General features: G+C 32.5%; 3 protein-coding genes and 1 pseudogene across 4 annotated transcripts; 2 read left to right on the top strand and 2 right to left on the bottom strand.

Annotated features, from left to right (window-relative positions):
- The first annotated feature begins 7,491 nt into the window (after positions 1-7,491).
- On the top strand, positions 7,492-16,109 carry LOC149885163 (uncharacterized; annotated as a pseudogene).
- LOC149885165 (uncharacterized) lies at positions 10,791-12,574 on the bottom strand. Its single transcript, XM_090096489.1, has 3 exons — positions 11,992-12,574; positions 11,220-11,765; positions 10,791-11,021 (listed from the first exon to the last, which is right to left on the bottom strand). The coding sequence occupies exons 1-3, from the start codon at positions 12,278-12,280 to the stop codon at positions 10,840-10,842; spliced, it is 1,017 nt and encodes a 338-aa protein (XP_089952615.1). The 5' UTR covers positions 12,281-12,574; the 3' UTR covers positions 10,791-10,839.
- Positions 14,411-15,733, bottom strand: LOC149885164 (uncharacterized). Of its 2 annotated transcripts, none has more exons than XR_016455255.1 (2): positions 15,039-15,733; positions 14,411-14,843 (listed from the first exon to the last, which is right to left on the bottom strand). XR_016455255.1 is itself a non-coding variant. In XM_090096728.1 (2 exons), the coding sequence occupies exons 1-2, from the start codon at positions 15,363-15,365 to the stop codon at positions 14,432-14,434; spliced, it is 744 nt and encodes a 247-aa protein (XP_089952854.1). In that variant the 5' UTR covers positions 15,366-15,733; the 3' UTR covers positions 14,411-14,431. The 2 variants fall into 2 exon arrangements, 1 of the variants encoding a protein (XP_089952854.1); XM_090096728.1 differs by having other exon boundaries at positions 15,034-15,733.
- A 3,869-nt stretch (positions 16,110-19,978) lies between the features above and the next one.
- LOC149885162 (uncharacterized) lies at positions 19,979-21,809 on the top strand. Its single transcript, XM_090094641.1, has 4 exons — positions 19,979-20,348; positions 20,640-20,792; positions 21,297-21,411; positions 21,557-21,809. The coding sequence occupies exons 1-4, from the start codon at positions 19,979-19,981 to the stop codon at positions 21,807-21,809; spliced, it is 891 nt and encodes a 296-aa protein (XP_089950767.1).
- Positions 21,810-24,291: the final 2,482 nt, after the last annotated feature.

Raw genomic sequence — 24,291 nt, 5'->3', positions numbered from 1 at the left:
CATTTAAGGAAGATTTAATAGTGTAATTTAAATACACGTAGTACGTATATTGAGAGTGTTCTAAATCATTATTGGAAGATGGCGAGAAGAATTCATTAAAAAACGTAGAGAATATCATAAACACACAAAATGAAATGGCACAAACCAGACTGCATTAGATAACTTTGCATAAATACATGACGCAAATGCTAAACACGGACTGTGGAAAACTGGAATAGTGAAGAAATTGATCAGGCCACATGACAAGAAAATACACATTTTCAGAGTTCCGATATAAAATTTATGCGCGGGCAGAAATGGAAGTGAAAATGTAAAAAAACCTTATATTTATTTGAGGTGATAAAAGCGAAATATATAGTTATCTTTTGAGACAAAAAATTGTATGACTTTAGCTGAATTTCAAATGCGGAGCGTGATATCTTTTAAAAAACTTATTTTCATGAGAAATATTTGCAATGATGGTGACTTTGAAGCATTGGTATACAGGTAAAATATCAGTTGATATAAATATACACACACACACAAACACACACACACACACACAAATATATATATATATATATATATATATATATATATATATATATATATATATATATATATATATATATATATATATATATATATATATATATATATATATATATATATATATATATATATATATATATATATATATATATATACAGTGGTGGCCAAAAGTCTTGGAACAAAACATTTAATGACCAAAAGAATTTTGAAGGTTTGAGGTATATTTTTAAAGAGAATGTTGTTTAAAAAAATACTTAGAACTTATTTATTTTTTTATTTATTTTACTTGTAACATAAAATATGTTGTTCCAAGACTTTTGGCCACTACTGTATATATATATATATATATATATATATATATATATATATATATATATATATATATATATATATATATATATATATATATATATATATATATATATATATATATATATATATATCTGTGTGTGTGTGTATGTGTGTGTATATAGATTACTATATGGTAATTTCTGATACTGTTTGATTTAAATCTTACTCTTTTGTAAAATTATATTGTTTAGGGTTTTGCAAATAAAGAAAAGATTCTAGTCAGTAAAGAATCTGAACTTCAAAATCACCTTCAAATGACAGAATATATAGAAAAACTGAATATAGCTAGTTACTTTTTACCCAACCCTTTTACTTTAAAAAAAGGTTGGTTACCTGAACATAAAGGGATGGCTTTGAAATATTGGCCAACAGAATATTTCAATGAGATTGATCAATTACTTACTAAAAATAACGCATCATCAGACCTCATAAATAGACTTCAATCTGAGTATAAAAAAAGAAAGGCTTATAAATATTTTAAATGTGAATGGGTAAAAGAGAATTGTTGAATGAAATGAAATCAGTAAAGTTTCAAAAATATGCTTTATCAAATCCAGAGTCACACCATCACAAAGGACAAATAATATAGCATATCATAAATGGGTTGCAATCGAAAAAGATTCTGATAAGCCTGGTGCACATGTGTGTAAAAGAAAAAGCACAAAAATTTGAAATCAAAAACAATGTATCTCAATCAGAAAACATTAGTAATTTCACAAACACATTAACTAAATGATCTTGAAATAAAAAAATATAAAACAGGATACAAAAGACCAATCAAAGTCAAATGATCGGTTTATACAAAAAGCAGGTAGAATAACTGCTTCAAAATTTAGCAAGATTTATAACAAAATGGAACCTCTAAAACAAAATCCAAATAAATGTTCTTTAAAACTTATTGAATCACTATTAAGTGAAGAGAAAATAGACACATTTTCAACACGTCATGGAATTGGTATAGTGTCCCATACAAAAGTGGCTGTTATATCAGCTTTAAAAAACATGATCCATAAAAAGGTTAAGCTATTTGAGAGTAGAACAATAATAGATAAAGAGCATCCATACATATCAGCTTCTTCTGATTTATTTAAAGAATGCTTGTGTTGTGGAAATAAAATGCCCTTATTCAATTCGTGACAGTGTACCAAGAAATCCAACCTCAAGCAGCTTGAATGTGAAAATAATGGGGAAGTAAAATTAAAATTAAATCATCCCCATTCTTTTCAAATACAAGGTCAACTTGGTATCACTTCACTAGAAAATTGTTGGTATTTTGTACATACAGATCATGGACACTATATAGAAGATATATTATCTAGCAATGAATTATATCAAAATATTTTAAAGAACTTTAAAGAATCTTGGCACAAGCATCTTGCTAAATATCTATTATTTGGTAAGCAAAATATAATTGTCAGATCTATTCAAACAGAAGAAATAGTAAAAAAAATTATAATAAATACTTCACCACTCAAAAAAAAAAAAAAATGTTGTAGAGGCTGTCTTATTCAGTTAAATTATTACATGTGAAAAAGAAGTACCTCAAAACATTGACTCTTAGATTTGTAAAAAACCTTCAGCCAGCTTAGAAATTCAACTGTTGTATGGTAAGGATATTATTTAGGTGACTTTTGACAATTCTTTTTTAAATAACCGTACAGAAAGAAACTATTTCAAAAATGAGTAATTATATTTATATTTAAATAAATGGATCAAAAAATGTTTCGCAGCACAAAAAAGGCTTGAAAGCACACTAACATAAATATAAATATAATTAAAAATATAAACATAAATATACATACATACATGCATACATACATACATTCATACATACATACATACTTTCATACATACATACTTCATACATACATACATACATACATACATACATACATACATACATACATACATACATACATACATACATACATACATACATACATACATACATACATACATACATACATACATACATACAAACAACATTATACACATTCCTACATACATACATACATACATACATACATATATACATACATACATACATACATACATACATACATACATACATACATACATACATACATACATACATACATACATACATACATACATACATACATACATACATACATACATACATACATACATACATACATACATGTATTTATGTATGTATGTATTTTTTGACTTTAAAACGCAGTGTCTGTTTTGTGGACAACCAGTCTTTCTAGGGATCTGTGATAAAAAAGTTAAAAAGTATAATGTGCTGCAAGTAAAGACTATCGAATTCAAAGAAACAGTTCTGACAACTTGTCAAGAGCGTAGTGATACATGGGGTGATTTAGTGCACAGACGAATTATCCATGTTCATGACCTTTATGCTGCTGATGCTGTTTACCATCAAGCTTGTAGGGTCAACTTTTGTACAAAGAAGCAAATACCAGCTGCTCAACAGAAAATTGAAGACACCCCGAAAAAGAAACTTAAGTTTGGTCGACAAAAGAAGAAGAAAGAATGTATCCTTCATAGAAGTTGCAAGCTACTTAGAGGAAAATGATAATGAGCAGATCACAATGAATGATCTTATTGACCTCATGAAGAACAATCTGAAATTAATTGGTTCCACACAAGAACCATACCGGTATCCCTATATGAAAGTAAAGCTGGAGGAACATTTTGGTAACAGAATAATTTTAACTGAGATTAGTGGAAGACCAAATGTGGTGACTTTTAGAACAGCAGCAAGGCCTGTGCTTCAGGATTAATGTATCAATCAAAAGATAGATGACACTGAGGATGGGAAGCGTAGGCTTGTGCAGGCTGCTGCTAAAATATTGAAAGAGGACAAAAAGGCAGTGCAGATTTCTTATTAAAATTATCCATCATGTGATGAGATAGAATTAGAAGAAATGGGCATTTGCTTCTTACAGAAACACTCAGATCATTACTTGAATTACTTTCTGTTGGAAAAAAAATTAATGTGAAGATTGCTTCCATAGTACAAGCTTTAATGCAAGCCACAAGACCGCGGATTCTGTTACCACCAATCCAGTTTGGACTAGGCGTCCAGCTTTATCACCATTTCTCTTTGTGATTTCTAATTGACTCTCTGCATCATCATGGATTTTGTTGCTCTTATCAAGAAGTACTTAAATTTCAGAAAAATGCGGCTCATTCACAGCTTATTCATCAAGACGTTAACCCAGGAAATTCATCAATTATGTTTCTGTCATTGATAGACATGAAACCAAGTGACACCACATGCATATACTCTACTCTGAAATTTATTAATGAACATGCAAGACGCCATGATTTATTACCAATTATTGAATTTGACAAGCCACTCTGGGGGAAAGCTTTGATGATAATTACAGCGGAACGTCCAGAAAGTGATTTAAAAAACATTGTGTTGCCTTTAGACGGCTTTCACACCGAAATGAGTTTTCTTGGATGCATGAAACACTTGATAGCTTCATCTGGGCTACAAGAAGCTCTTGAGTTGATATATGCACCGAATGCAGTAGTCCACGTGTTGTCTGGAAAAGTAATTGCTCGTGCAGTTCGAGGTCATTTTATTGTCAATGTTGCACTGAATGCTATGCTCTTGTCCCATGCATTTAATATTCCTCTACCACTTGTTATGGTAAATAATGTGATGGATTTCGATCAATTAGCTACACTTAAAACTAACATCAGAGCTGCAAATTCGTTGTGGATATCATATGAAGGGGAAGTTTCTGGACTATATGAGAAGCTTATGGCTGGGTCAATGACAACAAATGAAGTCTGCCAGACTGACATTCTAAAGAAAGTGGCTAAATGTCTTGGAAAGCAAGCTGAGACCAAAATGACATCTTCTAGAGCTGCAGCTCTCTGGGTATAATACATGGATATTGTAGACATTCTTCGAAAAATCATCAAGGCAATTGGGCTTTGCTTCTTAATGCGATTCAGAAATGCTATCTTATCTGGCAGCAACAGGACGTAATCTGTACACCAAATGTGCGCGAATATTTGTGCAAAGAATGTCAAAATTACAAGAAGAACATCCTGAAATTCAAATGCAATTTGAAAAGGGAATGCACAGAAACAAATCTTTATAATACCCAACTTTCCGGTAAGCCAATAATCACATGTGTTAATAAAATGGAACAGTTTATGGGAATGCAAATGTTAATGGTTATTTTAAAGCTACCAAACTATCTTTTGTATTGGATGAATGAAATAAGAATTTATACAATTGCTGACATAATGCCAATTAATAGGTATAAAGCCTTAAGAAAATATCTTCATGTAGCTGACAATTCCAAAAAGATGAAGCAGGTACTAAGAATGATAAACTTTTCAAAATTAGATCCATGTTAGAAATGGTACGGGATAATTGTCTCAAAATAGAGCCGGAACCAGTACATTCTATTGATGAACAAATTATACCTGGAAAAACAAAACATAGTGACATTCCCTAATATAATCCAAAAAAGCCTCATAAATGGGGTTTTAAAATGTTTGTTCGATCGGGCTCAAGTGGAATCATTTATGACTTTTTTTTGTATTGTGACGCCAAAAGCGGTTGAAGAGAAAATTGTTCTGCAGAAAATGTTGTTTTGAGATTAGCTGAACAAATACCTAAAAATTTAAACTTTAAGTTGTGTTTTGATAATTGGTTCTGTACTCTTTCTCTTAGTCTCAAACTTAAAGAAATAGGCATACTGACAACCGCAACTATTCGTACAAATTGAATAGCAAAGTGCCCACTGCTTTCCGAGAAAGATTTAAAAAAACAAGGTCAGGGATCCTTTTCTTATAAAGTAGATGCAAAATCTGGTTTTTTGCTACTTAGATGGTTTGATAAAAAATGTGTTTATATGACCTCAACATATTGTTCGGCTAATACATCTGGTAATGTCAAACGATGGGATCAAAAAAATATGAAATATATTCAAGTACCTTGCCCTGAAGTTGTAAAAGAATACGATTCTGGAATGGGTAGTGTTGACTTGGCTGACATGCTTATTAGCTTATATCGAATACCCATGAAAACAAAAAGCTGGTACTTACGTGTACTTGTTCATTGCATGGATATATGTAAGATAAATGCTTGCTTGCTGTATAGAAGACATACTAACTAGTTAAATATTTCTCAGCGTATCCAACTTAACCTCCTTCAATTTTGCAGTCAAATTGCTAACACTTTAATAATGAAAAGTAAACGAGTTGACAGACCTATTGGCCGACCGATAAAAAAAAATATCATCTAATTCAGATTTAACTGAAACACGAGGTCGCAAAGTTCAGGTACCAACACCCCAATTGATATACGATATGATGAATTTGGACACTGGCCAAATCCTCAAACCAACAAAACAAATGTCGATTTTGAAAGAAAACTGTTCGTTCCGAAAAACATAGTATAGATATAAATAAAAATTGTCTAATGCTACATCATTAAACAATAAATTTGACTTGTTTCTATTAGATATTGCATCCTTTTAACCTGATATCTATATGATCACAGAAACTTGGTTTAATGAAAACTCAGTTACACATGTAAATGGTTATCAAACAATCCATATTAATAGATAAAAAGTCGTTGAGTTAAAACACATGGAGGTGGTGTTGCTATCTATGTAAAAGAAAGTTTTGTAGTTTACTCACCCAATGATAGTTTTACTAAAAACAACAACATTGAACATACTTGGTGTATTTTAAGTATAAAAATGAACAAATTTTACTTGGTGGTATTTATCGGCCACCTGATGCATCTGAAGAAATAAATAACTATATCTGTAAAATAATAGAAGCAGCTAAAAATAAAGTTGATCATAATAGGTACTCTGGTTTATATATTTCAGGAGATTTTAATTATCCAAATATTATATGGAAAAAAAACAATTTTCAAAACATGAAAAAATGTGATAAATACTCCACCAAATTTGTTGAATATAAAAATGACAACTACTTACATCAAGCAGTTATATCACCTACATATAATACAGATTTAATCAATGGTTATTAGGGTGTCCCAAAAACACACTTTTTTTAAAACTTCAATGTGCTCTCAACTGATCCCCGTTCTATAGGTCCTAAATAGCTACCAAAATCTTTTTTTTAATTTTTTAATGACTAGAAGTGATAGATGTAAATTCTGAGTTTTACGGTTTTGTACACTTATGTGTATTTACTAAAAAACAGCGCTATCTAGTATTTCAATATGTTTTAATATGATGTAATAATTAGTACACAAATAATTCCCATAGAATATTATTAAAGAATAGGATCATTCCCTATGAACATTGTTAGAGATTGATATTTTTCCCTCTGGACAATATTATTAGTTCGTATAATTCCCCATGGATTGGTTCACAAATAACTCCATTTAGAAATTTTTTTTGAAGGAAAAAATTTCTAAATGGAATTATTTGTGCACGAAGGAATTCTAATTTGTTCACGAAGAATTTCTCGTGTAAACAGTTATAAAAGCCGTAACGGTAAACTTAGATAAAATATTATTCGAGAGGGAATAACGACTTCATAGATTTTTGATGCAAGTGTAACATTTAGTATAAATTTAGTTAAAAAACTAATTATTTCGAAATTCATATAAAAATGGGTAGAACAGCTAAAAAAAAGAAGATGATAGGACAGAATAAGATAAAACGGAAAAATACAGAAAGGTTGAGGTATATTTACCTATTGAAGTACCCACTGAGGGAGTTACCTCAGAGACAGCTTCCATCTAATGGTGATATTCTTAGATACTATCAATTTATACTTCGCGAGTCACAAGTTAAATACAAACCCACTTCTACTAATGTTGGTTGCAAATTGAAATTGAAATCCAAGGATTTTGTTTGTGAAAATGGTGTTTGTACAGATCCTGATAGTTCTTGCTTGGTATCTAGGATTAAAAAAATTTGGGATAATGCTGGGTTTGGCAAGAAATTTGTGATTTGTGGGTACAATATAAAGACTAAAATCATTAAACTTAATTTAAAATACAAGAAATTGATTAAATTGTCTTCTCTAAACTGGAACAGCAGTCTTGATAAGCAATCAAAGTTAGAGAAAGATTTCTCACAGAATCCTATCAGCTTTTTGACATCTCGACTAAGAATTTTAAAAAAGATATTCTTGCTGATAGATTGAGAACAGATGATGCCAAGCTGGAAGATATAAAGTAAGTTCATTAAATAACACTTTTTTTAGTAGTGAGATTTTTTTTTCCAATTAAAAGTAACTTAAGTAATAGCATATTATTTCCTTTAAAATATTTACGTTTAACTCTTTACATGGTTTGGTCATCTTCCAAGAAAAACTAGAACAATTATTAACTTATTTATAAATGGCTTAATAGATTTAAATATTTCTTAGTTTTTATGAAGACCAGAAGTTACATAGGAAAGGATATATGGAAACAAAAGTCGATGAAGACTACAGTAGAAGAGTACTGGATGCAAACAGGGGAAAGAACAAGCTAGATAAGTTGAGAGAGAAAGAATTAGAGAGACAGAAAAACTTAAAAGATATCAATGATGTTTTGTTGTCACATGACTCCATGACAGAAGAGATTCAATTCAGCAGTGAGGAAGAAAAGTCATACGAGGACTGTGAAATCAGCGAGGAGGATGATTTCCTGGGTAACGGTCGGAAACGCAGGTATAGTATTATTTTAATAACATGGTTGTAATTTTTACAAGCTAAAGCTGTTTTATTGAAAAGTATATAATTATAAATAGGTAGAAAAATATTATGAAATGATACCTAGGTACAATTCTGAAGATACGATAAATCTAGCAGTGAATGTTGAAAAGCTCATTGAATGTACTGCTGTTCCAGCAACAAGGTTCAATGTTGGTGTACGACCTCATCTGGCAATTTTAAGTGAAGTATTTATAGCTGGAGGTATAGAAATTAATGATATACCGCTTTCAAGAAGCACACTTCATAGAAAAAAGTTCAAATATGTAGAACTTGAAGGAGACTCGGAGTGGATTTCAATATCTAATCATCTTAAAGGCTTTCAATATCTAATCATCTTATTCTTCATTTTGATACCAAACTGTTGGAACAAATTACCACTGGGCTTAACATTATACAAAAAATTGAGCGACTTGCAGTCTCAGTGAGTTCCCCGGATGACGATACCATGGAAGACCATCTTTTAGGTGTTGTTCAATGTCCTTCTTAAAAGGGAGTTGAACAAGCAGAACAAGTGCACAATCTTTTAGAATATTACGGAGGTACAGAGCAGATCATTGGTATATGCTGTGATACAACTGCAAGCAATACAGGCGGAGTAAATCGAGCAGTCCAAATTCATACAGATATTTTGAAATTACCAATTTTGTGGATAATGTGTAGGAGACACATTTATGAAGTACATGTATCTCACTATATGGCTGCCCTTACTGGTGAGAAAACTAAAGGTCCAAGAAGAGCTCTTTATGTCAAGCTAAAGAACAAGTGGCCTGAAATCTGTGAGAAAGTGAATGAAGTGAAAAATTTATGTAAATTGGACTGGCAAAGAGATGATCTGAAGATTGGTTCTGTTCTTCGCACTGTTGCAGAGGAAGCTAAGACATTTTTGACTAATGCAACTACTGATATAGTGTTTTCAAGGAATGATTATGGTATAGTTTGTAAGCTTGCCTCCTTCTTCCTTGGAGTGGAAGTACAAGATTTTAAGTTCCATCAACCTGGCGACTGCCATGAGGCAAGGTTTTTAGCAGATGCGATCTACATCCTGACTCTTTATATGACTAAAGATATCAGTAATATCTTGATAGAAAAAGAAGTGCTGCAGTTGAAGGATGCAAGTTTGTTCATTGCAATTTGCTATGTTCCATGGTTTTTAAAAAGTTTTTTAGGATTTCTGGCTCCCTACAATGATTTGAAAGCTATCCAGACAGCCTATGCAGTGAGAAAAGTTAGTAAGAATATTGCTCAGCATGGGACGCCATACGTGGTACTTAACTCCGCAACTCTGTGTTTTGTCCTTTGGGGATAAAGAAGTTCCTTCTGAAACAAAGCTAAGAATGCTGTTAGCTCTGATTGAGTTTGAAGAGCCAAATGAATTTCAGCGTTGTAAACCATCAAATGTACAAATTGGAGAGACCACAGAGCTACCTGAGTTGATCTCCGAGCAAAGCTACCTTCTCTTCAAACATTTTAAAATATCAAGAGCAAGTATAAAAGAATGGCTCAATAATAGTCTTAATACTAAGCATCTGCGTCTCGAAATAAATTTATTTCAATACCAAGACTACGACAAGACTTATGCTGTCTTGAAATGTTTCAAGACTTTTCAAGACTCTTTTACATTGGTCTTGAAATAAGTTTATGATTTTAAGATTAACAAGACTTAACAAGACTTTTCAAGACCTATCTAATGGGTCTTGTAATAGGTTTATGATTTCAAGATTAACAAGACTTAACAAGACTTAACAAGACTTAACAAGACTTAACAAGACTTTTCAAGACCTTTCTAATAGACCTTATAATTGAAAAAAAATGTTTTTCATAATAATACTTTCCACGACCCAAAGTATAAAGTGGTTCATTTTATAATATTCATTTCATTTTTCAAAAGAGGAAAGACATAAAAAAAGTTTAAGTGAAAAAAAAAGTTTGCCAAAATCTAAATAATTATTTACACCTTGCTGTGACCAGAAAATGACAAAAGTTCAAATGCCTCATCTTCAAATCTTGGCAATTCATCAAACTTATCTTTAGAGACGAGTTTCCAACGTCTAATTTCAACATTGTCATATATTCTCTGAATATAAAGAAGTTTATCTACTTTTTCTGGTTGAAGTTTGGTTCTCTTGCAAGAAACAATGCTTCCACAAGAAGAAAAAGCTCGTTCTGACGAGGCTGATGATGCAGGAATGCAAAGCCAGCGTCGAGCAAGGCCTGCCAGAAGTGGAAACTTCTTCTCATTTGCTTTCCACCAATTTAAAATGTTTCCTGCTCCATCATCTTTGGATGGCCTTTGCATTGATTTATACTCCTCCCACTCTGTCTCAATCGGAGATTTCGACAATGCCGTTGACGCTGAGCTTCACAATGGTCTTGTGAGAGTGCCAATGCCATTAGGGGATCCTCCTCCTCTTCATCAGAAATTATACTGACACGACCTAAAAGTAAAAATTTCTTAACTTTAAATAAACAATACGATCAATCATCTTATTTTGCTTTATAGTAATATCTTTTGAAATATCTTAAAATGGCTGCAAGGTGTCTCTAAAAAAGAAATTATAAGAAATCCAAATAAAAAATGTTTACAATGCAGAGGGCAAGATGAAAATATATGTAAATTAAAAAGTGCTGTTTACCTTGATTCGTTTTTGTCAGCCACATTTGGTGATTTTCGTGATTGGTGATCAACAAAGAATACATTTCCGGAAAATTTTGACTGATGCATTCCACACCCACACCACGATAGAAAGGGTTCAGCATGTTGCCAAATGCATAGGCCGCCACCATTCCACCACATTTTGGAAAACTTTTTTCAATTTCAGTGTTTAGGGCTTTGAAGAAGGACTCAGCCACCGCTGATGGATTTTGGGCCAATTTTTTCTTAATAGTGGATTGAAGTTCAAACAACAGAGACATTACCCGGTTGATAGTTGGATGATTTTCAGCAGAAAATGCTTCTGAGATTTCAGCTACACAAACCATTACATCCAAACACTCTTCAAACAGATCAAAATCTTCTTCAGTTGGAATAACATCTGATAGGTTTCCATCCTCACGACCTGGATTGTCCCGAATGTTTGAGAGCGCCCTGCGCCTTTTCAACACACTTTGGAGCATCATGGTCACCGAATTCCACCTTGTAGCAACAGGCGATATGATTTGAGCATAGTTTTCACTCTCCTCTAAAGAAAAAACAATTCATTTTGGGGTATAACAAAACATTACCAAGCATTAATATAAATACATTACACATTTTTTTATGCATTAAATATTTGACTTAATGCAAACTGCAATTGTTGGAGACAATCAATCTTTTATTACCTATTCAATAGATTCTTCCTCACAAGCTACTGGCTTATTTATTCTCAAAAAGTATGCAGGCAATTTGATTCAAAGGATTATCTTTACCTGAAGTAACATCCATTTCATCTTTTTCAATTTCAAATTCCAACTGAATCCTTTCCTTTACCAGAGTTGACTTGTGGGATTTGGAGGCCAAGGCAGTACAGTACTTTACCGCCTCACTCATCTTAAGACAGTCTGCAACAGCACCAGAAATTGCAAGTTGCAACAAGTGATCAGAGCAGGGGAGGGAAATGTCGATGATCTGGCTTCGCTTCATGGCATTCTTCATATTGGCTGCTGAATCGTGAACTGCAACAATGGGAAGATCTTCAGCACATGGGACATCCTTCATTAGTAGCTCAATTTTCTTTGATATAGCCTCTCCAGTGTGACGACCTAAACAAATTTTTATCAATTTTATTTGAATAAATGAAAGGTAGACTACCTTTTTTGGTTAAAACTTTTAAGTCAGGTAAAATTAAAAGTTTGCTAGACTCAATAACCACATTAATTTTAGGCAAAAAAAAGTCTTAATGCAATGAAATAAAATAATGAAATAAAAGCTAATTGAAACTAAAATCAATTTGAATTTTAAATGATGGAATCAATGGAGTTGAAAATGCATGCCATGTAAATGGAATAAAAATATAAACTAGCCAATTCAAATATAATGAGATAAAAATTTGTCAAAGGCTTAAACTGCATCAGTCTTTGAAGGATAAGGAAAAAGCAGTATTGTAATAGATATTTTGCTGTATTTTGTATAATGAAAACCATAGAGAAATACAGGAAATACAGTGCTTCCAGAAAGTATTAGCGCACTCGTAATTTTTTTATTATGGACAACTTCAAATCAATATAAATTGTAAAGTAATTTAAATTTTGGACTAATTTTTTTTTTAAATGAAAGGTAAAAGCAATGAAATTAAATTATAATGTCAAATATTATCAACCTGCTAGTTTTTTTTATGAGTTAATTAGAAGTTTAATGACTACTCGGAAAAATGTCTGAAATTAAGCGTGCAAAAGTATTAGCGCACTTACAGTTTTTCAAAGATTCTAAGAAAGTTTAATACTTTATGTGACCACCTTTGTTTTTAAGGCATGCCAAGACTCTACGCGGCATAGAATCTATAAGTTTTCTGATTAGTTCTTGTGGCACGGCGTTCCACAACTCTTGGATTTGCGTTTTGAGCTGCACCAAGTTAGTGGGCTTGCTTTTTTGTAATTTGCAGTCCATCCAACTCCAAAGATTTTCAATAGGATTTAAATCAGGTGAGCGAGCGGGCCAAGGCAATAGATTCAACAGTTTTTCTTCCATGTATTGCTTTATTGAGCGTGCTGTGTGGCAAGGAGCGTTATCTTGTTGAAATTGCCAGGTGGAGTCAGCCTTGAAAACGTCCATTGATGGCTTTAAATAATCTTCTAATATCTCTCTATATCGATGTTGATTAAGGCGATCAGTGTAAAGATGCGCCAGTCCATTGCTAGATCCAGCAATGTAGCCCCAAATGCCAATTGAACCTCCTCCTCCTTAAACTTTTGACATGATAAAACGAGGATTATATTTTTCGTTTTTGTATCTCCTCGCAACAACCCTTTTCTTGCGATTAATAATTTCAAAATTTGACTCGTCCGAGAAAATTACTTTTCTCCATTGCTCTACAGTCCATGCAGCTCTCTCTTTGCACCATTTTCTACGCTTGAGACGGTCTTTGATGCTTAATAGTGGCTTCTTTGTTGCAAGGTATGAATAGAGGTGTTTTTTCTTCATAAGCTTGCTAATTGTTGATCGGCTAACTTGATGTGCACCCAACGCTGTATTCAGGTCTGAGTCGATTTCGGCTATGCTCATGTTTGGGTTGCGTCTAGCGAGCATAACTGCTTTATTTTCGTCCCTTTCTGACATTTTTTTGGGACGACCAGAGCGACTTTTGTCTTTGACTGTTCCAAACTCATTATAATTTATGAGCGTTGTTCTAACGCTGCATTCACTGATATCAAGTTGACGTCCGATTTCTCGATTGCTGAGACCACTTTTGTTCAGGCCAACAACTTGCCACTTTGTTTCAATTGATATGCTCCTTAAACCCATACTTTTGTTGTTGCAATTTTAAAGTTTAAACTAGCTGTATTTCAAATGATTTTCCGCCACTTCAATTTATTCCTCTTATATTTTTTTATTGACTATTATTAATCAGCAGAGAGTTTTTAACAAAAATTAACCAAAAAAGTTTTTCTCAAAAGTATTAAACGAGTGTGCTAATACATTTTAAATGAGTGCGCTAATACTTTTGCACGCTTAATTTCAGACATTTTTCCGAGTAATCATTAAACTTCTAATTAACTCATAAAAAAAACAAGCAGGTTGACAATATTTGACATTATAATTTAATTTCATTACTTTTACCTTTCATTTAAAAAAAAAATTAGTTCAAAATTTAAATTACTTTACAATTTATATTGATTTGAAGTTGTCCATAATAAAAAAATTACGAGTGCGCTAATACTTTCTGGAAGCACTGTATATACCTTTGATTTGAGATGCATTGAGAACGAAGTTTTGAAGTTTCCATGATATGTTGATGAAGTGTATGGTCAATGACTGGTAATTATCATTTGCCCTTGAAGTCCAGAAATCAGTTGATACTGCCATGCCACAAGAGCCAGGCAATTCTTCTGAGAGAACCTTGTCAACAGCGAACTTCACATTTTCATACAACAAAGGTAATTTGAACCGGCTGAATGTTGTTGCTGACTTTAGTGTGAGCTTGGGGTCTGCAAAGTGAAAGAGGTCCTTGGTTGCTTGTGTGTTCACAATGTTGAAGGGAAGATTGTTCCTTGCGATGAATTTCATGATTTCCAGATCCCATCTGAGTTGTTTGGTGTCATAAGTCTTATACTTTGTGTAAGAACTGAAAAAAGAAAATTTGGAAAAGGTCAATTTTTAAATTTTTACTTACAAAGTTTACATTGAATTTTTTATAATTTTGGTAAAAAAATAAAGCTTGTTTTAAAAATGTAATGCAATATTTTGAGGGGAAAAGTCAAAGAAATGTTAAGAGTATAGTTATTAAATTACTTAAATAAGAATAGAAATATAACCTAACTGTTTGTTGACCTTCTCGGTTGTTGAAAGTGCTTGGTTTGTCAAGGCACTGTTTTTTGTGTCCTTGAACTTTTGTTACATTCTGCGGTGGCTCCTCCTCCTCATCATCATCCATTTCTTCAGCAGGCCTTTTCTGTTGGTCTTTGGACTTTTGTACTTCTTTGAAAATTTGGGGATGGATATTTTTTAAGTGCTTCAGCAAACCGGATGTATTGGAATTTTTGATTGCAAAAGTTTTGAAACACTTCTTGCACTTTGCAGTAGCAGCTCCATCAGCTCCTTTGATGTGCTCAAAGTGCTCCCACAATAGTCCATGGGGCCGAGGCATTTTCAAAATCACAAAATTCAAATTTTTAAAACTAAAGAGGATCCAAACAAAGATTTTTCACCGTTTATTTACAGTTCACCGGAAATAGGCCTGAAGCCTTATTGATATATTATAGTACAAGCTTAAAATTTTGCACTCATCTATACCATCTAATAGTTTCATTAACACAAACTTTGCAAGGTGGCTAAGATTGCTTATATAGGTAAAAAAGAATTCACCATGAAGTCTTGTTAAAAATCATTAACAAGAAAAGTCTTGTTAAAAATTATAAACAAGAAAAGAGTTGTTAAAATTTATTTTTTTTAAAGTCTTGTTATTTCTTGATAAAGTAATTTTTTTAAAAAGTTAGTCTTGATTGATTCAAGACTTAACAAGACAAGACCATTATGGTCTTGTCTTGTTAAGTCTTGAAAAGTCTTGCTAAGTCTTGCTAAAAATTATCATAACAATACTTTTTGATTCAAGACGCAGATGCTTACTTAATACTATAGATGTTTTTAACCATCCTCAGTTGCTAGATTTTATTGCATGGATCAAAAACATATCTGTTGTAAATGATGATGCAGAAAGAAACATTAAGCTCATTAAAGATTTTCTTTCAGCTACTAGAGATGAAGATCACCTTCAAAATGTACTTTTTGTAGTTAAAAAGTCTAGAAAAAACTTGACTAAGACTATGACTAAAAAGGAGCTTGGGAACTGTTCAAAAAGTTGTATTTTTTGAGAAATGTTTCACCGCAATAAAATCTTAAATTTGCTAATAAATATTAGTTTTCATGTATTTTTCTTTTTTTGTATTTTCATATTTATAAATGTAATCTATCAAGTTAAATAGTAGAAAACAATTGGAAATGATTTATACGCACCTAATTGTTTTGTTTTAATTTTCTAAAATGTGTTTTCTATTAATGTTAAGCTAGCTTAACATTAAAACAGTAAAACTCAAATTTTACATCTAGCACTTCCTGTCAAAATAAAACCGTCAAATTTTTTTTAGTTCTTATTTAGGTCACATAGAATGGGAATCAGAAGAGAGCTTTTTTTTTTTTTTTTTTGGGACACCCTAATGGTTATATCTTAGATATGATTGCAACAGAAACACCTGAACGTATAAATAAAATTCATCATAACCCAACTTTAGGCATCACTAGAAAGGGACACAAAATACTTAGATAGAAATATTTTGTAAAAAACACTACTAAAATTGAAATGTCAAATTTTGGGAAATCTGGACTTAACTATAAACTTGGTGATTACACAGTCATAAATAAAGCTATTAATGAAATTGATTGGGAAAGTCTTTTTGGAAAAAATAGTATTAATGTGTGCTATGAAATATTCCTAAATATCTATAATGAATTATGCAACAAATACATCCCTAAAAAAATATATATACTTCAATAACAAATTGCAGCCCAAACCTTGGATTGATAGAGAAGCAAAAAAAGCAATAAGAAACAAAACAAGTTTATGGCACAAACTATTATCTAATGGATTTAAATGTTAAAAGCTAAAAGTCCAATAATTTTTAACAAACAAAATAATAAAAAATCTAGTTAAAACAAAAAGAATAAATTATGAAATCCAAAACTATTTTATGCATATGTTAATTCAAACAGAAAAATAAAATCAGGCATTAATATGATAAAAGATAAAAATGTTTCTTTACAAACAAATCGTGATAATATTGCTAATATTCTCAGTATTTGTTAAAGAAGATCTAACAAATTTTCCTAACATTTCAGTAAAAACAAGCGAGATTTTAAAATTAGATATAGACTCAGTAATAACTTAAGACACCGTTAGAATTAAACTAAGTGAACTAAATGCCAATAAAGCATTAGGAGCAGATGGTGTAAGTTCATATGTGTTAAAAAAATGTCAAAATAGTTTTTGCAAACCTCTAGAGTTACTATTCAAAAGATCCTTAAAAGATGAACAAATTCCACTCATTGGAAATGGCAAATGTAACACCAATATACAAGAATGGAGATAAAAATGATCCTGCAAACTATAGACCAATTTCATTATTGCAATACCATGCAAAATTCTAGAATCAATCTTAGGTGACAAAATAATAGATTACATGTTAACAAACAACTTATTAAATAGTAACCAACATGGTTTTCAAAAGAACAAAAGCTGTACAACTAATCTACTAGAAACACAAGATATTTTATTTGATGCTTTCGAAAATGGCTGGTGTGTTGATATGTTGTATACAGATTTCTCAAAAGCTTTTGATAAAGTACCTCATATGCGATTGATGTTAAAGTTAAAATCATATGGTATTTATGGAGTAATTCTAAATTGGATAGAAGCCTATTTACATAATAGAAAGCAACGAGTAATTTTAGGGGTTTGTGTATCAAAATGGCTAACAGTTGAGAGTGGAGTTCCACAAGGTTCTATCCTTTGGCCTCTTCTATTTCTTATTTTTATAAACGATCTGCCAGACACATTAAATAATAATATTAAATTATACGCAGATGACAGCAAAGTTATAAATATTTTTAAATCAGATGAAGATATTCGCATAAACAAATTACAACTAGATATCGATAATATTATGAAGTGGTCGTCATTATGGTTAACGAAATTTAACTATGAAAAGTGTAAAATTATGCACATTGGCTTTAAAAATCCATGTATAACTTATTTAATGTCCGACGCTGAAACTCAACAGAATAATATCTTAGCAACATCAAAAGTAGAACGAGATTTAGGAGTAATAATGCAATCTAATTTAAAATGGACCAGCCATATTGATAAAGTTGTAGGAAAACCAAATCAAATGCTTGCTCTTATTAAACGAACTTTTAAATATTTTGACTCGAATATGGCAAAAAAATTATACATGACTTTTGTAAGACCCCATCTTGAGTTTGCAATCCCAGTATGGTGTCCTTATCTGAAGCAAGACATCTTAAAGTTAGAAAAAGCACAGAGAAGGGCAACAAAACTCGTACCAGCTTTTAAAAAAATGCCATATGAAAAAAGGCTAAAGTTATTGCAATTAACAACTCTAGAAGAGCGTCGTTTAAGAGGAGACCTTATTTTTCAATATAAAATAAAGAAGGGTTATGAGGAAATAAATTGGATAAACGACTCAATACCTGAAGTTCAATTAAAACCTTACAATTTTTGTAGTCATAACCAAAAGTTAACAAAAGCATACTGTAAGAGTAATGCTAGATATAACTTCTTCTCGCGTAGAGTCGTAAATGCTTGGAATGGTTTACCACCACATATTGTCGAATCAATAACAATTAACCAATTCAAAAATAAACTTAATAAACCAGATTATTGCAAAAATTATTTTTTAAATACTAAATAATATTTATATAGATTGAAAAGTAAATAATGCTATGTTTAAAACATTTATAGCTGTTATATATGTTCACAATTGATTTCATCGATTGTCACAGCGTACTATTGCGGCAGAAAGTAAGTATACACCCTACCCAAATCGTAAAAATAATAATTTAATGTGGTATTTCATTATTTTTAGAAACATAATAGAAGCAATTATTGCATTCTGTGAATTTACTTAATCAATATTCTTTGCAATTCCTGTTTACAATAGCAAGTGTGACTCATGTTGTGTAGTAAAAATTAAACTTTAAAGAGTTAACTTTGTATTGTTTAATTGTGCAAATTTTGAAGACAAGTTTAGTAATTGTTTTACAATGTTATAGTATTGTTATTATAATTAAGTTTTTAATAACAATTAACAAATAACTTTTTTGTATTGTCCTAAAAACTTTCAAAATGGTTCTGACCAGTTTTGACTTTAGGCCAAATCGTTAATAAATTATTATTATCCATTGTTGAGATGCATGTTGGGTTTTAGAGAATTTTTAGTTACAATTTGTTAGTTTAAGCTAATACTGATTAATTAATGTCTTTGGTTTTTCATTATTCATATTTGGCCATTTGTCTGATATATTTTGTGCATTTTTATATTTGAAGGTATGCCCAAATATCATCGACTGACAACAGAAGAAAGACTTCGCGCAGTGTTCGTGGCAGAAACAGGTGCAAGTTTAAGAAAAATAGCCAGAGAACTTAAAGCAACACCAATGGGTATTAAGAAAATAATAGATAAACATATCGAAACTGGTTCAACAGCTGATAAGAGGCGATATGGAAGACCAAAGAAAACAACTCCACACACTGACAGAGTGTTAGTTCGAATGTCCTTGCATGATCGTAGACTCACTGCCCCTCAACTCGGTCAAAAACTTTCTGAAGAACATGGGGTTACTCTGGCAACTCGAACTGTACGTCAGCGCCTTCTGAAAGCAGGTCTTCGTGGATGTGTGGCTGCAAAGAAGCCACTGCTTTCAGCTACAAACGTTCGTCGACGATTGGCATTTGCCAAAGCACACAAAGACTTGACAGTAGATGATTGGAAACATGTCCTGTTCAGTGATGAAAGTTCTTTCGAGTTGTTCCTTAGTTCCAAACGAGTAATTGTGCGAAGAAGAGTTGGTGAAAAATTCAGTAAAAACTGTATTGCGCCAACTGTCAAGCATGGAGGAAAGAGTTTAATGATTTGGGGGTGTATGTCTGGCTATGGGCTTGGGCACCTTTATTGATGTACTGGAAGTATGAACCAACACCAGTACATTGATGTACTACAAAACACAATGTTTCCTTCTGCTAGTGCACTGTTTGGGCAACTTAACTCGTTCTTCTTTCAGCATGACAATGCACCATGCCACAAGGCCAAGACTGTCACAGATTTTCTTCGGCGTAATCAGGTGGCAGTACTTGATTGGCCTGCTCAGAGCCCGGACATGAATCCGATTGAAAATTTGTGGAATGTTATGGCAAAGAACATTGAAGGAAAGAGGCCATCTAACTTGGATAGTCTTTTGTTAATTTTGCAAGATGCATGGAACAATATTGATGATGTTACAATTACTCGCCTGTTTGAGTCAATGCCAAACCGTATGAAGCATGTTATTAAAGCGCGAGGTTACCATACTAAATATTGATCAAACTGCATGTTCTTGATACAGAGTGTTGTTTCTGATGATTCTGATAAATAAAAATTGTGTTTGCAACAATTTACAGTGTTTTTAATTGCTTAAAATAATAAATGTATGCAAAACTCAATGGTGTATACTTACTTTATGCCGCTATAGTACATTATTATTATTATTATTAAAAAATTACTTTTTTTTTTTATTATAATTAATTATTGATTATTACTCGGATACACAAAATCTTAAAAAAAAAAAAAATTTTTTCTTCTATTTATTCTAGTACTGACCTGTAAAGGGTTAACACGAGAATCAGCTACATGGTATTGGACTCAGGGAATTGGTGCTACGCAATGGGCAAAAACAAAAAAGTTACCAATTCTCAATCACAAAGACTGGCCTCTCTATCCTTATATACGAATATTGAAAATTGGAGGTTTTTAATTTCTATATGTTTTTGTAGGGGGCCATCCATAACGTACCTACGCAGGTATGGGGGGATGGGGGTTTCCCAAAAACGTTCAAATACGTACGAGGGAAGGGGTGTTAAAAAGAGCAAGTATGTATGCAGTTTAACTATCTCTCTATTTCTCGCCGTATGACTTTCTCTGTTTCTCCTAAACTTGACTTTTTATTTTTAATAAAGATATTGAATTTTAAAATTTTTTTTATTTCTTTATAAATAATTAAAATAGCAAAAGTTTTTTTGTTGTTGTTAATGTTTTGAAATATTCATGCGTTGGTGAAGGAGGGAAGGGGGTCTTGATTTTGTAATAAATATGTACGTACGCAGAGGGGGGGGGGGGGTCGTTAAAAGCATTCAAGTGCGCACAAGGGGATCGGGGGAGTCCTAAATCAATCGTTTTTCTGCGTACGTAATTTACGGATGGCCCCTAGTTTTGATTATAAGCTTGTTTTTCTGCAAATTATAACTTTCCAGTCTATGAAAAGATGAAAAAGGCAGAGGCTAAATCTTTGCACCACACAGATTTTTCTTCAAGTTGTTCAGAGATAAAACAAGATTTAAAAAAGAGAAAAAAACATCAATCACAATTGTAAAGTATATCTTATTTATTGTATATTTTTAGAATGTTCAAATTCTAAACGCAATATTAGAATTCCTAAGTTGAGATTTTGTATTTTTTATTATTGTTTTTACATTTGAAACCATTTTTATTTATACTTTGTTCGTAATTTTAGGAGTCCTGACATAGCAATTGAAAAAAGGAAAAAAAAGGAAATGTCAAAAATCAAAAATAATATAAAATCATCAATTAATCAATCAGAAATTTCTAGTTCTGAATCTTCAGATAGCGAACGTTTGATACCACTTCTTCCACCACCCCCACGTCGACAGTCGACAACCACCACTTCCACAAATCGAATTGATAAACCTTCGCCAGCTAGTTCTAGTACAAACATCACATCTGCAATTCGTAAGTTTCGCATTTAGATTAATATTTTGGCACATACAGTATTGCACAAAACATTTGCAACCAACATCGAACAATGCTAAAAAGTGTTACTAATTTTACATGTCTTAAAAACGAAACGAACTATACTACCACAGCAAATAGTTCAGGAGTCTGGAGTCATAGCATGCCATGACATAAGCAATCAGCTGACAGGTGACAGTACACAGTTAGAATTTCGTTGACAAGTGCCATTTTGCAGCGGACAAAACAAGTGCAAATTTTTTGGTTTGTTTCATTTTCTTAAGTCTGGTCCGTGTCAACGTCACGGAAGTTTTTTAATAATTAAAGGAAGTATCTAGAAGTTTCCAGAAGCATGCAGAAGCTTCCAGAAGTTTCCAGAAGAAGCATCTGGAAGCATCCAGTAGCATCCAGAAATACTTTTATGAGTTCAAGTGCAAAAATGGCTCCCGACAGTCTTGGATTGGAACTAAGAAAGAAAATTATTGGCGATTACGTAAGTGGAATGTCACAAAAAAAGTTTTGTGATAAATATCGCGTGAAAAAATGGACCGTATCAAGATTATGTTCCAAATATCGTTCTACGGGGAAGTTGGCAGCAGATAACAAAGGTGGAAGACCGCGTTCCACCACTTCTAGAGAGGATTCTATGATCGTCAGATCCGTCAAGAAGGATCCCTGAATATCATCAGTCGAGATACAAAAGCAATTAAAGCTGCCTGTATCGGACCGAAAAATCAGACGACGTGCTGTTGAAGCCGGATTGTTTTCTCGACGCCCTGCAAAGAAACCGCTGATTTCACTAAAAAACCAGAAGAAAAAACTCCTGTTTGCTACATCTCATATTGACTGGAATGTGCAGAAATGGCGAACTGTCCTGTTCAGTGATGAATCGAAGTTCAACATCATTGGGAGCGATGGCATTTGCCGTGTACGTCGACCGGCCGGAAAAAGCCTTGATTTACGTTACTGCCATAAGGCCTTGAAGCATGGTGGAGGCAATGTAATGGTCTGGGGGTGTTTTGCTGCTAACGGACTAGGTCCAATACATTGAAACGATGGAATAATGGACCGTTTCATGAATAAAAAATGTCCTGAAAGATGCTATGTTACCTCATGCTGAATGGAATATGCCAATAAAATGGGTTTTTCAGCAAAACAACGATCCGAAACACACTGCAAAAGTAGTCAAGCAGTAGTTTCAAGACTACCACCTATCGGTGATGGATTGGCTGCCTCAATCTCCGGATCTCAACCCTATCGAGAACCTGTGGGAGATCGTCAACCGCAGAATTAATCGTGAAGGTGTTCGTAATAAGGATCAACTGTTTGAACAAATCCAAAAGGCCTGGGCAGCGATTCCACAAAGTTTCATTGATCACCTGATCGAATCTATGCCTCGAAGATGCAAGGCTGTGATTGACAACAAAGGATTCGCCACGAAATATTGATAGTGAAATACAGCTTGGTCAACATTTTGTCGAGTTGCACTTGTTTTGTCCAGAAGGAAATCAACTTTTTTTAACACTTTTGATTAATTTATTAACTTTCGTGTGCAAATAATGAACTTTGTGGTGAATAAAACTTGAAGAACTTTGTCTCTAAACAGTTACATAGTTATTTCTCTAAATTGAAAAAATGCAGCACTTTTATATAAAGAAACTAAATTAGCATTATTTGGTTGCAAATGTTTTGTTCCAATACTGTATATGTTGTTCTATTTGCAAAAAGATTTTCTTTTAAACACCAAATGTGGAGTTTAAAAATAGACCCTTTTTGAAAGCTACAAAATACTATTTTTTTTATGGTTCCTGGTGCTCTGATAAGTTGGAGGGGCTTTTTTTATTTTTTATTTGGCAGCTTAGCGTTTATGGTTCCACACTTGTGTGACTTGTAATTTAGAAACGTTATATTTAATTGAGAACAGTAAAGTTGAAATTAAAAAAACATAAGATCGACCAGCAAATTAAGAAACATCGACCAGCAATTTTTGGAATATTAGATTGCCTCAATTTTTTTACATGAGACTGATTTTTTTATTGAAATAAACTCTTTAGCTCATTTTCCATTTCGATTTTCACTCTCTCATGTAGTGCTCTGTACTTGTCGAACCTCGAAGCTGCTGTTGCTGGTTCTGAAGATAATGCTAAAGATTTTATTGTTCGCAATGGCTTTGAAGACGTCGGTTGATTAAACGTTTCGGAGTTAGTTAATGCCTGTTGATTGATTTTGTTTTTGTTAAGTGGAAATAACCCAGTATATTCAAAACCAGCAATAGGGTACAATCGTGTAAAACACTTACCGCTCTTACACAGCTGTTTGAGCAACGTCGGAAAATTTTCTTTATCTAAGTTTTTGCATTTTGTGTCTTTGTAATATTAGGAAAGAACTGCCTTTCACACTTGCTTAAAATGGCAATAAACACCTCTGTCCAGTGGCCGAAGAATGTGAGATGAGTAAGATGATAGACAAATCAAAACTATATTGTTTTCCCGACATAGC

Source organism: Hydra viridissima, unplaced genomic scaffold (assembly GCF_058129835.1).
Source record: "Hydra viridissima isolate aposymbiotic clone 2 unplaced genomic scaffold, HvirCarnegie_v1 scaffold_8, whole genome shotgun sequence".
NCBI lineage: Eukaryota > Metazoa > Cnidaria > Hydrozoa > Anthoathecata > Hydridae > Hydra > Hydra viridissima.
Note: the sequence above shows the minus strand (reverse complement) of the source record. Positions and strands in the feature narration are given on the sequence as shown.

Coding starts and splice junctions, on each gene's coding strand:
- LOC149885165 (XM_090096489.1), bottom strand. CDS start 12,280: ATGAAGGATGTCCCATGTGCTGAAGATCTTCCCATTGTTGCAGTTCAC. Junction 11,766..11,991: donor TGAAATGGATGTTACTTCAG/GTAAAGATAATC, acceptor TTTTTTCTTTAG/AGGAGAGTGAAAACTATGCT. Junction 11,022..11,219: donor GCTGACAAAAACGAATCAAG/GTAAACAGCACT, acceptor TTTTACTTTTAG/GTCGTGTCAGTATAATTTCT.
- LOC149885162 (XM_090094641.1), top strand. CDS start 19,979: ATGAACCAACACCAGTACATTGATGTACTACAAAACACAATGTTTCCT. Junction 20,793..21,296: donor ACGAATATTGAAAATTGGAG/GTTTTTAATTTC, acceptor ATAACTTTCCAG/TCTATGAAAAGATGAAAAAG. Junction 21,412..21,556: donor AAAAAACATCAATCACAATT/GTAAAGTATATC, acceptor TCGTAATTTTAG/GAGTCCTGACATAGCAATTG.
- LOC149885164 (XM_090096728.1), bottom strand. CDS start 15,365: ATGCCTCGGCCCCATGGACTATTGTGGGAGCACTTTGAGCACATCAAA. Junction 14,844..15,033: donor GAAGGTCAACAAACAGTTAG/GTTATATTTCTA, acceptor TTCTTTTTTCAG/TTCTTACACAAAGTATAAGA.